Source organism: Cebus imitator, unplaced genomic scaffold (genome assembly GCF_001604975.1).
Source record: "Cebus imitator isolate Cc_AM_T3 unplaced genomic scaffold, Cebus_imitator-1.0 Scaffold41, whole genome shotgun sequence".
NCBI lineage: Eukaryota > Metazoa > Chordata > Mammalia > Primates > Cebidae > Cebus > Cebus imitator.
Window position 1 is genome coordinate 3,505,490 of NW_016107356.1, and position 13,307 is coordinate 3,518,796.

General features: G+C 41.9%; 1 protein-coding gene across 1 annotated transcript in view; it reads left to right on the forward strand.

Annotated features, from left to right (window-relative positions):
* The window catches only part of IFNAR1 (interferon alpha and beta receptor subunit 1), a 28,643-nt gene extending 15,787 nt beyond the window's left edge, over window positions 1-12,856 (forward strand). Inside the window, exons 6-10 of the mRNA XM_037737686.1 lie at window positions 3,501-3,750; window positions 3,854-4,008; window positions 7,609-7,759; window positions 8,778-8,923; window positions 10,456-12,856. Coding sequence (XP_037593614.1) covers window positions 3,501-3,750; window positions 3,854-4,008; window positions 7,609-7,759; window positions 8,778-8,923; window positions 10,456-10,689 — 936 coding nt within the window. The 3' untranslated portion in view covers window positions 10,690-12,856. The remainder of the gene's footprint in view (window positions 1-3,500; window positions 3,751-3,853; window positions 4,009-7,608; window positions 7,760-8,777; window positions 8,924-10,455) is intronic.
* Window positions 12,857-13,307: the final 451 nt, after the last annotated feature.

Here is a 13,307-nt window from a genome sequence, read left to right on the forward strand (position 1 = left end):
GCTGGGATTACAGGCATAAGCCACTGCGCCCGGCCTGATCTTTTTCTTAAGAACTCACTTCTTCCATGAGTCCTTAAAATGATCTCAGTTAACTTGCTTGTTCAATTCAAAACCTTAGCCTTCCCATTTTCTTTATTACTTTAGTGGTTTTGACAAAATTTTGTAGTGGTTCCTTCAGCGGGAAATTAATGAAAGTTGGAAAGAACTGTGTTCTGTGTGGTTGAGTAGAGACTAGCTAAATACAGATGAAATCTAGGCACTGCATAAATGAAAGAGAACTGGCCAGGTGCAGTGGTGCGTGCCTATAGTCCCAGCTACTCAGTGGGCTGAGGCAGGAGGATTACTTGAGGCCAGGAATTAAGGCTGCAGTGCGCTATGATCACACCCACAGATAGCCGCCACACTGCAGCTGGGGCAACTGAGTGCGTCTCTAAAAATTAAAATTAAAAAACTCATAAAAGAAAACTGCATGTAGTTTATATTGATTGGAAAATTGTAGGGGATGAATAGAAAGAAGAAAATTAAGTAGAAGGAAAAGTGGGTTATGGGGAGAGAAGAGATGGAAAGAAAGATATACATTGGTGACAGAGGAGTAGAGAGAGCAAAGGAAAGTATAGCTAAGACAGGAAAGGAAAGGTTAGAAAAGACTGGAAAGAGACAGAAAAAGTGAGGGAGAAGGGAACTATGAGTACTGCTGTGATCAGTTTCTCTCCATCTTTTAGTGTTAATTTTGAACCAAGGGTGATGGGTAGGATGGAAATGTATTCATGTGCACATGTGCCCCACAATACATATATAACCTCACAAACCAACCAGGAAACTGTTCAGTAATCTTTTGTGTATACCTCACTTTCAGAAGTGCATAAATAATAGGGTCACCAAATAGATAATGATAGGGATTTCTGATGGCTGATCTCTAAGCTTCTTTTGGGTACTTAGCACATTGTACTGAAGAAATGGAAAGAGTCAACAGAATGAAACATGATTCTAGAAATTTAAAGCAGTTAGCCGACACTGCAAAGCGTTGTGTGGTTTAGGACTGAAGAGAGTATACAAATGATAAGGGTTCAGAAATGGAAAACGTAAAGGTGAATAGGGGCTGAAGAGACCAAAGAAGCCACAAGGAAAGAGATGAGGTATGAACAAGGCCTTGATTGTTAATTCATATTTTTTTTAAGTAGACGAGTATTAGATACTAGTTTTCCATTTCTGTAACAAGTTACCACAGACCTAGCAACTTAAACGGCTGTTTATTGTCTCAGAGTTTCTGAGTCAGGAGTCCAAACATGGCTTAGCTGCATCTTCTGCTAAGCAGTCAAGGTGTCAGTCTCATACATGACTCAGGGTCCGCTCCCAAGCTCACATGTTGGCAGAATTTCTCTCTTGCAGCCCTAGAACTCATGGGGGCTCACTTCTCAGAGGCCATCAGGAAGGGAGAGTCTGACCTTTAGATCCTTTTTTTTTCTTTTTCTTTTTGAGATGGAGTTTCACTCTGTCACCCAGGCTGGAGTGCAATGGCATGACCTTGGCTCACTGCAACCTCCAGCTCCTGGGTTCAAGTGATTCTCCTGCCTCAGCCTCCTGAGTAGCTGGGACCACAGGCATACACCATGCCTGGCTAATTTTTTTGTGTGTTTTTTGTTTGTTTGTTTTATTTGTTTGTTTGTTTTTGAGACAGAGTCTCTCTGTCACCTAGGCTAGAGTGCAGTGGCACAATCTTGGCTCACTGCAACCTCTGCCTCCTAAGTTCAAGCGATTTTCCTACCTCAACCTCCTGAGTAGCTGGAACTATAGGCACGTGCCACCATACCCAGCTAATTTTTGTGGTTTTAGTAGAGACAGGGTGTCACCATGTTGGTCAGACTGGTCATAAACTCTTGGCCTCAAGTGATCCGCCAGCCTCAGCCTCCCAACGTGCTGGGATTACAGGCGTGAGCCACCGCGCCTGGCCTAGATCCTCTTTGAAGGGGCTCATCTGATTAGGTCAGGGCCACCCAGGATAGTCTCTCATTTGATTAACTAGGAATCAACTGATTTGGGACCTTAATTACATCTGTGAAGTATCTTCTCCTCTGCCACTTAATGTAACCTAATTATAAGAGGAGGGCCCCCATCGTATTTACAGATCCTGCCCATACTCAAGGGGAGGGGATTGTACAGGATGAGTGCTTCATAGGGTAGGAATCTTGGGGGCCATATCAGAATTTTGCCTTCTCCAGTGGGGAGGATGTCTTTCTGTGGGGGGAGTGCAGTGATCCGACATCACACCACTGCACTCCAGCCTGGAGCAGAGTAGCAGAACATTCGGACACCAGATTGGAATAGGAAGAAAGCTGAATAAGTAGAATGGGACAAGATTAGGGTCAGCCTCAGTCTGTCCTATAGGCTTTTGGGATTTTATGTTGGGGTGACAGTTACCCTGAGCTCTGGATTTGAGGAAGGCACACATGGCAACATGGTACGTGGGGCAGTGGACTAAGGAGACACTAGGGAGAGACAAGGAAACCAGTTAGGAGGCTGTTAGAGTTCTGGGCTGGGGCTGAGATGCTTTTAGCTGTTGCTTTCCGAGCAAGTTGCTTAACCTCTTCAGTCTCATGCTTGTATACTTGCTCTCATAACACTGTGGTGTGTCTCTGTTGTAGACTTTTCAATTGGTATGCTGGTGCATGTTTAGCAGCTGGCTTTCCAAAAAGAAAAACTCCTATTTTGTAGTGTTTGCTTATTTTTATGATATTAATATTTCCACCATGGCTGCTTTCTAGCTACCAGACTGATGTCCCTGAACATGGAGTTGGAAGATAGGCACTGTAGCACCCCATTATCATCCTGCTACAATAGAGAAAGATAGCCCCAAGAGCATAGACAATAAAATGAAGTAAAAGAATTAGGACAAGATGGAATTTTGACTATTTATTACCTCTGACTTTAAAACAATTTTTTATTTGCAAATTTTTATAACTTAAATTTTTAATAATGGTTTTCATTTAAAAACCAGCTTGCACTTTGGAAGGCTGAGGTGGGTAGATCACCGGAGGTCAGGAGTTCGAGACCAGCCTGGCCCACGTGGTGAAACCCTGTCTCTACTAAAAATACAAAGATTAGCCGGGCTTGATGGTGTGTGCCTGTAATCCCAGCTACTCAAGGGGACAGAGGCAGGAAAATTGCTTGAACCCAGGAGGCAGAGGTTGCATTGAGCTGAGATCCCACCACTGCACTCCAGCCTAGGTGACAGAGTGAGACTCCGTCTCAAAAGAAAAAAGAAACACACACAAACCAGCTTGCAGTGTTTCCTGGAAATTCTAACAGATGTTCTTCCACGTTGCTATGAACCACCTCCAGCAGAGAGCACTTTCTCACAGTCTGGAGCAGTCTTCCGGTTTTCTTTTATGATAGATGCTTATCTCTTCCACTGTTTGTGAATTTCCTGAGGGTGGATACTGTTTATTTCTGTAACCTTAGCCCCTAAAATAGTGTCTGGCAGATTGTAAATACTTAATAAATATTTATTAAATTACTGTGTGGTTGAATTTAAAAATTTTTGTCTTAAAAGCGCCTTTTTAAAAAGGAATCCTGTGAACCATTCGTATAAATGGAAACAAATGCCTAATTGTGAAAATGTCAAAACTACCCAGTGTGTCTTTCCTCAAAACATTTTCCCAAAAGGAATTTACTTTCTCCGCGTACAAGCATCTGATGGAAATAACACATCTTTTTGGTCTGAAGAGATAAAGTTTGATACTGAAATACAAGGTAAGGCAGTAGGTTTTACTTGAGATTGTAATTCTCTGATTTGGTGCAAGTTCTTAAAATTGTTTTTCTAATGGAACGTTATGGCCTTATAAATTTTTTCTAGCTTTCCTACTTCCTCCGGTCCTTAAAGTTAGATCCACTAGTGATTCATTACATATCTATATTGGTGCTCCAGAACAGTCGGGAAGCAAGCCTGTGAACCAGGATTATCCACTCACTTATGAAATTATTTTCTGGGAAAACACTTCAAATGCTGAGGTAAAAAGACTGTATAGTATTATTTTGTAACTTAGAGTTATAACTATGATTTAGGTAAATAAAGCTTGAATTTAAAATTGGGAGGAAATTTTTTACTTTATGTGGGCTGGGTGCAGTGGCCTGTAATCCCAGCACTTCAGGAGGCCGAGATGAAAGAATCACTTGAGCCAAGAGGTTTGGGACCAGCATGGGCAACATAGAGAGACCCTGTCTCAACAAAAATTTTTAAAAATTAGCCTGGTGCGGTGGCGTGCACCTGTATTCCCAGCTACTTGGGAGGCTGGGGTGGGAGGATTGCTTGAGCCTGGGAGGTGAAGGCTGCAATGAGCTATCATCATGCAACTGCACTCTGGCCTGGGTGACAGAGTGACTAACAGCCTGTCTCAAAATAAAAAAAAAAATTTTTTTAATGTGATTAAGATATTTACAGTATGAAGAACATGAGCATTTTTCATATTTTGCATGGTAGAGTTATGGGTGAGCTGCATCTGGGCCCCAGTTTGCTTTCAAAATACAGATTCCTGAGCCTGTTGTTGTTACTAAGTCAGACTCTCTGGGGATGGAACTCAGGAATTTGCATTTTTAACATCATTCCCATGTATTCATCTAAACCCATGTTTCTCAGCACTGTTGACTTTTGGGCCGGATAATTCCTTGGGAGGGGGCTGTCCCGTGTGGTTCAAGATGCTTAGCAACATTGTGGTTTCTACCCACAAGATGCCAGTAGTGTTCCTTCCTAGTTGTGAAATCAAAAACATTTCCAGATATTGTCAAATGTCCCCTGGTGGCACCTCCAAGGGGACAAAAATTGGTTCTTATGGGACAAAAGAATCTTAGATAGTACAATTGTTTGTGTTGCTCCAAAAGCATTGAAAAGCATTCTCCCAAAGTTAGCTTTGCCCAACAAAATCTTATTCCTTAGTATTTAATTTTATGATGGGAAAGGATTAGAAAAACATTGCTGGAAAGTTGTTGAGTGGGGGAGGTAATGAAAAGAGAGTTGACAAACACTGGTCTAAACCCTAACATTCAGATACCGCTGACAAAGATAAGATACACCATCAGCTAATCCCTGTTTCCCAGATGGCTTTTCCCTTGTGGAATTATAGTCAAGGATCGACCTTTAAAAATCCTGTGCAGTCAGGCTGGTAAATTCTTTGACTTCATTTTCTATTTGAAATCTAAGCAAATTGCATTGATTGGGCTGCTTCCCTTTTTAACTGAATAACACAGTAACCATAGCATAATGTAGCCCACTGAGAATTACGGTCAGTTTTCAGATGCCTGTAGATCAGACAAGCCTAAGTTTGTATCTCACACTACTAAATTGTGTGACCTTATGCAAGGTGTTTTACCTCTTGGAGACTTTGCTTCCTCTTCTCTGAAGTGGTGGTAATCATAGCAACTAAATTTTTCAAAAGGATGTTTATAAGGTTTAAAAGGAAGTAACAAATATTAAAATACCAAGTACATTGCTGGACAAGTAGTAGAGATTCAATAAATTGTAGTTGCTGTCTTGTCCTATACTGGATAATACATCAATAATTATAGAAACTCTTACAGTATTGAGGCCAGACGTGGCAGCACACGCCTGTAATCCCAGCACTTTGGGAGGGAGAGGAGAGTGAATCACCTGAGATCAGGAGTTCGAGACCAGACTGGCCAACATGGTGAAACCCCATCTCTACCAAAAATACAAAAATTAGCTGGGTATGGTGGCACACGCCTGTAATCCCAACCACTTGGGAAGCTGAGGAAGGAGAATCGCTTGAACCCAGGAGGTGGAGGTTGCAGTGAGCTGAGATCACACTCCAGCCTGTGCAATGGAAGTGAGACTCCATCTCAAAAACAAAAACAAAAGTTAGTGAATACTTATGTGTAAGGTACTATGCTAAGTATTGTACGTGAGTTGTCTCGATCATTCTTCAAAACAACACTGCCAGATGATATAATCAGTTAAATTGCTGTTTGGCAAATACTTGTGATGTTGCCTTCATCCATGCATCGCTGGACTGTGGTTGCTGGAGCCCGAGTAGATGCACTGAGAGCAGAGGCCTTAAGTGTGCTTTCGGGGTTTGGCCTGGTGGAGCCGACCTAAACCCCATGCACGGCCTCCATGGGAACTCCCCAGCCAATCTGTAGACTTGTGAATGAGAAAACTACGTAATGATGCTGTGAGCCACTGAATGTTGAAGTGGTTTTGTTATACATTTATATATATATGCAGGTTCTCATTCTGTTGCCCAGGCTGGAGTGCAGTGATGTGATGTCAGCTCACTGCAGCCTTGACTTCCTGGTCTTAAGTGATCCTCTCATCTCAGCTTCCCAAGTAGCTGGGACTACAGGCACATGCCACCATGCCCAGCTAATTTTTTGTATTTTTTTTGTAGAGATGGAGTTTTACCACCATGTTGCCCAGGTTTTTTGTTTGTTTGTTTGTTTGTTTTGGCTCCCTCAGCCTCTTAAGTAGCAGAGACTACAGGCTCATGCCACCATACCTGGCTAATTTTTTTTGAAATTTCTTGTAGAGACAGAGTCTTGCTATGTTGCCCAGGCTGGTCTTGAACTCCTGGGTTCCAATGATCCTCCTGCTTGACCTCTCAAAGTGCTGGGATTACAGGTGTGAATCCCAGGCAAGTCCACGCAGGCAAGACCACACAGCTGTAAGCAATACCTCTTAATAAGGAAGTTTGAGGCCAAAACCCCTATTCTTAACCATTCTGTCACTACTCAGAGGTAATACAGTGGCAATTACACCAGATCTAGCATGTACTTATAAATAAACTAGAGTTCTGTTAGGAATATATCATATGCTTTTTTGGCAGCAGCATTTTTAACTTTCTGATTTGGTTATAATGGGTTGTCTGAAACAAATTTACATTTTTTTTTTTTCTTTAATGGAGTCCCTCTCTGTTACCCAGGCTGAAGTGCAGGGGTGTAATCTCGGCTCAGTGCAACCTCTGCCTCCTGGGTTCAAGGCATTCTCCTGCTTCAGCCTCCCGAGTAGCTGGGATTACAGGCACGCACCACCACACTCGGCTAATTTTTGTGTTTTTAATAGAGATGGGGTTTCACCATGTTGGTCAGGCTGGTCTCAAACTCCTGACCTCATGATATGCTCACCTCGGCCTCCCAAAGTGCTGCTGGGATTATAGGCCTGAGCCACCATGCTCTGCCAACAAATTTATATTTCTTAAACATATACCCCGTAATCCTAGCACTTTGGGAGGCTGAGGTGGATGGATCACTTGAGGCCAGGAGTTCAAGACCAGCCTGGCCAACATGGTGAAACCCCATCCCTACCAAAAAAAAAAAAAAATTAGCTGGGTGTGGTGGCATCTGCATCTGTAATCCCAGCTGCTCAAGAGGCTGAGGCAGGAGAATCGCTTGAACCTAGGAGGAGGTTGCAGTGAGCCCAGATTGCACTACTGCACTCTAGCCTGGGTGACAGAGTGAGACTGTCTCAAAAAAAACAACAACACATTCCAACTACGTAGGAGAGGCCAATCTTAGATTCAACATAAAAGAATTGAGAAACTACATATTTTCTGATTTCATGAGGTGACTAAATTTTTTCAATGATTTAATTATGTTTTCTAGAGAAAAATTTTCAAGGAAAAAACTGATTTTATTGTTCCTAATTTGAAACCACTGACTGTATATTGTGTCAAAGCCAGAGCACACACCATGGATGAAAAGTGGAATAAAAGCAGTGCTTTTGGCGATGTTGTGTTTGTGAAAACAAAGCCAGGTCAGAATCTTTTATTGTCTTTTTAAAAAATGTAACTAGACATAATAAAAGTAATTCAATACTATTGTAAAACATTTTCTCTTTACTGCAAAAAATATATAGAATGTTTTCTTCATGAACTGTATGAATCAAAAGTAGACTTTTTAGAAAATACTTGTAATGCTTAATTCTCAATTCAGCGTTTTTGAATGCTTTATATTTCATCTAGTATCAATATAATTAATTAATTTGTTGCTCTTTAACATTTAATCAGACTATTAGTTTTAAATTTTTTAAATATAATCCTTAACATATTTATCATGTGGAAATCACTTAGTTCAATTGTGAATTTTTTTTATGTGGGAACTGGTTTAGTCTCATTTTCTATTTTACAGTTTCTGGTGTTGACTGGTAGAGGCTTAGTCACAGAATATCTATTAAATTTTGCTAGCTGTATGACTTAAAAGTGCTGAAGGACGCTTGCATGTTTGGCTTGTATGTCAATATTGTCTTCCTCCCTGAGGTTCTCTTACTTCAGTTCCACACCAATCTTTAAATGTAAACATCATCGTCTATAGTTGCTGTGGACTCAGTGCTACCAGAAGTATTTTTAAGGGTATTATGTAGGCCAGGCACAGTGGCTCAACGCCTGTAATCCCAGCACTTAGGGAGGCCAAGGCAGGTAGATCACCTGAGGTCGGGAGTTTTAGACCAGCCTGACCAACATAGAGAGAAACCCCATCTCTACTAAAAATACAAAATTAACTGGGCATGGTGGCACATACCTGTAATCCCAGCTACTCTGGAGGCTGAGGCAGGAGAATCACTTGAACCTGGGAGGTGGAGGTTGTGGTGAGCTGAGATTGCACCATTGCACTCCAGCCTGGATAATAAGAGTGAAACTCCATCTAAAAAAAAAAAGTATTATTTAATAGATTTTGTATTTCCTTTCATATGGCTAGTCTTTCACATAAGCTATCAGCACTATTACATTTATATGTCAAAACATTCATGCTAAACATCATGTATGTATTTTTAGGAAATGCATCTAACATTTGGCTTATAGCTGGAATTGGTACTATATCAATTACTATCCTAGCTGTCATTTATGTTGTGAAAGTTCTCCTGAGATGCATCAATTATGTGTTCTTTCCATCACTTAAACCTTCTTCCAATATAGATGAGGTATGTGCTTTTTGTATTTTTTTGTCAACAGCTAGGAAATGAACAGGAAATGTGTTTGATTTCAACAGGATATATCCAGAAAATAATAGAAACTGATTTGGGTATTTTCTTCAAAATTTTAGTCAATTAACTTTAGAAATAGTAATTTAATATAATAATATAGCATGGGATAGAAATGATTGTCCTTAATTCCCTATTTTTCTGGCAACTCTGGCAATTCCTAGATTCACTGTGGCATTTGTTTAACCATTTAAAGTCTGTGATTCTTGGCTGGGCACAGTGGCTCACACCTGTAATCCCAGCACTTTGGGAGGCTGGCTCACTTGAGGTGAGGATCACTGGAGGATCCATTTTGTGGATCACTTGAGGTCAGGAGTTCGAGACCAGCCTGGCCTACGTGGTGAAACTCCTTCTCTACTAAAAATATAAAAATTAGTTGGGCGTGGTGGCACCCACCTGTAATCCCAGTTACTCAAGAGGCTGAGGAAGGAGGATGACTTGAACCTGGGAGGTGGAGGTTGCAGTTAGCTGAGATCACACCATTGCACTCCAGCCTGGGTGACAGAGTGAGACTCTGTCTCTAAATGAGGAAATAAAGTCTGTGATATGATTCTTCACAGCACAGACAGTCCCCGAGTTACACTGTTTCGATTTGTGATGTGTTTGTCAGGACATAATCCCATCGTAAGTTAGGAGCATCTGTATATATCCAGAAGCCTGAAATATTCAATCAGTGTAGAAAGTATACTCTATGGATGAAATCACATAAAACGAAATAACTGAAAACATGAGAATTGTTTTTCATGACACAGAACAGCTTTTTGTTTGGCACTTCTATGAAGTTAGCATATTAAATGAAAACACTATATGGTGAACGCCTAAGCATAGAATCTGTTCCTGGGATGTGTTCATCTAGGGTGGGTTTTGTGAACTTGAGAAAATCATTTAAAGGGAAGTAAGCAAGCACCCTTGGCTGTAAACCACCCTGTAGAGGTGTGAGGAGCAAAGGAGATAAACCAGAGAATCTCACCACTCTGAAACTGCTCAGTAAATAGTAACGATTTTACCTCTAGTTTTTAAATGTCATTGCTATGTACTAATATTCATAGCTATTATTTAAAACAGACTTAGTTACAGTAGCTAATAATTTCTCACTTGTGCTTCTTCTGGGTATCTATGGATTGGATACAAAAATTGTTATTATGTCAAAAAAAAATGTCATGATCTCAGTGCCCTCCCACGCCTGTCCTTTCCCGAGTTCATCCCCCACCTACTCCTGATGGTACAGTGTACCCTCTACTCAGGCGCTCTTCAAAGACTCACCACAAAAGGTGCTAAGATATGAGTGACCTCACCAATGTTGATTTTAAATATTATAAGGCAATTAGTATGTTCTTAGGTGACTTTTTAATTTTTAATGCCAGAAGATGGTTTTCTCAGTAATGGACATAAGAAACTAAAGCTATTATAACTGGAAAAGGAATTATTATTCTAAATAATTGATTTCTATTCTTTCCCTCTTTTTAAATTAGTACTTCTCTGAACAGCCATTAAAGAATCTTCTGCTTTCAACTTCTGAAGAACAAATTGAAAAATGTTTTATAATTGAAAATATAAGCACAATTGCTACAGTAGAAGAAACTAATCAAACTGATGAAGATCATAAAAAATACAGTTCCCAAAACTGCCAGGATTCAGGAAATTATTCTAATGAAGATGAAAGTGAAAGTAAAACAAGTGAAGAACTACAGCAGGACTTTGTATGACCGGAAATGAACTCTGTAAAGCATAAGGTTTTTCTGCAAGAGTCACACTGGGAGCCTGAGCTCCTTGCCTTCCTCTCAGTCACTGCAAAGAGGACATTTGCTTGTTTGGGGGAAGAAAAAACATCTTCAGTTATAGATCCTAAACATACAGGTAAGCACTTAACTATTTAAAAATGAAACTACGCCAGGCGCAGTGGCTCACGCCTGTAATCCCAGCACTTTGGGAGGCCAAGGTGGGCAGATCACCTGAGGTCAGGAGTTCAAGAACAGCCTGGCCAACATGGTGAAACCCCGTCTCTACTAAAAACACAAAAATTAGCCGGGTGTGGTGGTGCATGCCTGTAATCCCAGCTACCGGGGAGGCTGTGACAGGAGAATTGCTTGAAACTGGGAGGTGGAGGTTGCAGTGAGCCAAGATTATGCCACTGCACTCCAGCCTGGGTGACAGAGTGAGACTCCCTCTCAAAAAAAAAAAGGAAGAAAAAGAGAAATTGCAAGAGTTGAGACAAACATTTCCTACATTCTTTTCCATGTGTAAAATCTTGAAAAAGCCTGTCACTGGACTTGCATTGGATGAGATGAGTCACATCAAAATGATGGCCACCCGTCTCCCTCCTGCCAGCCCAAGTACCACTGAGCTAGCCATGCACTGTGGCTAAGGATGGCCGCTGTGTTCCTGTCACCGGTGCTGCTGCCCACTGCATGTGTCCCACCTGTCTGCTGGCATTCCTAGCATTCTATTTCATTCTTCCTCAGGAGAGATTTCAGACATCTGGTCTTTTCTTTTAACACTGAGGTAGGCCCTTAGGAAGTTTATCTAGGAAAGTCTGAACACATTATCACTTGGTTTTCTGGAAAGTAGCTTACCCTAGAAAGCAGCTGCAGGTGCCAGAAAGATGCTCTCTAAACATGTTCAGAGACTTCTGTTTGTTTATCCCGAGAACGTTGGTTTCCACATCACAGTATCTACCCTTACATGGTTTAGGATTAAAGCCAGGCAATCTTTTACTATTCATTAACACTTCCGATTCAAAACTTACCAGAACAATAGCTTCTGGCTGGAATTTGCAGTCACTGAAGTCATAGAAAATAGGTAACTAATTAGAGAAATGATGGTTATATTTAAGGTCTGAGAGTGTGTACAAGTTTTAATATACATGCCATGCCAGGAGACAGTGTATGCAAGAAGCCTTGGGACCAGAAAGTGGCAGTGCTGGGAGACTGACACAGAAGAAGAAGACTTCCGCAGGAAAGAGGTTGCTGGCTCTGGTGCAAGAGGAAGAATGCGTTCCATGGGAGCCTGTGCACCTCTTCAGCTCTCAGTGATTCACACACTCTTGTTATGGCTCATCTGTGTCACTTTCAATACCACGCTGGCTTCTCTGCATTGCCTAGCAGTATTCAGATACCCCTTCTACTCAGCCTGCTTGGCTTTAAAATACAAATCATTGAACTGAGGGAAAAAAGGTAACTAGGAAGAAAAACCTAATTTAAGAAATTACATAATGCTTTCCAAAGGCACTTAAAATTTATTTTTAAATTACTTGCTACTTGGAATTACCCATGGATATCCTTAATAGGCAGGAAGTCTGGGAATTCTGGTGGCCTCTAGAGCAGAGTTCTCATAGCACCGTCTGGCAGGGACCAGGTGAAAGAGACAGGAGACAGAGTTAAGAGCGTGCTGGGGAGCAGCCATTGCTAAGGCCAGTCTGATTTCAGTAGTCATTTCTGCTCAGATAGCAGATTGTCCTGGTGGAAGAAAAGGTTGAAGGCAGCTGCCTTAGGGGGGAGCTGTGAGCTCAGCTCATCCGGGGCACATACACCAGTCTGCAGGCCACAGCATGCGTGTTCCCGGATCTGCCGCCTGGCTTCTGGAGTGGTTCAAGCAGAGCATAGTGGGCCATTGAGGAGACCCAGGAATCTCTGAGATACAGCTCTCTGCTGGAGAACCCCATGGTGACACCTTTTCATCTTCCTGACCAGAGGCGTTTGGTTTGAAGTACATCTGCTGTGTCGGCCTGACCTTTGTAAAAGCGCTGTCACTTTGGAAGTTTGCCCCTTTGAAGAGGCAATTGGGAACATGTCACGACTCCCTGCCACCATTGCTTCTCAGACTACCCAATTCAAGGATCCTGTCCAGAACTTCCAGCCCTGTGTTCTCCAGTGGGAAAACACGCTTCAGACTGGTTAGCCTAAAAAGGAGCAATGCCTTTGCAGGATGTAGAGAAGGGAAAATACGGAAATTAACATTAAAAGACACCAGTGAAATTGTTAGGTCTCTAGGAATTAGGAGCACAAGGGTTCAGGTTTTGAGACTATCTGGTTTTCAGTGAACGAGCACTGAGCACCAGACTTGAAAAGGCAGTTCCGGCCGGGAGCAGTGGCTCACACCTGTAATCCCAGCACTTTGGGAGGCATGAGGTTAGGAGTTCTAGAGCAGCCTGACCAACATGGTGAAACCCTGTCTCTACTAAAAATACAAAAATTAGCCGGGCACAGTGGCGTGTGCCTGTAATCCCAGCTACTCAGGAGGCCAAGGCAGGAGAATCGCTTGAACCCGGGAGGCAGGGGTTGCAGTGAGCCAAGATCGTGCCACTGCACTCCAGCCTGGATGACAG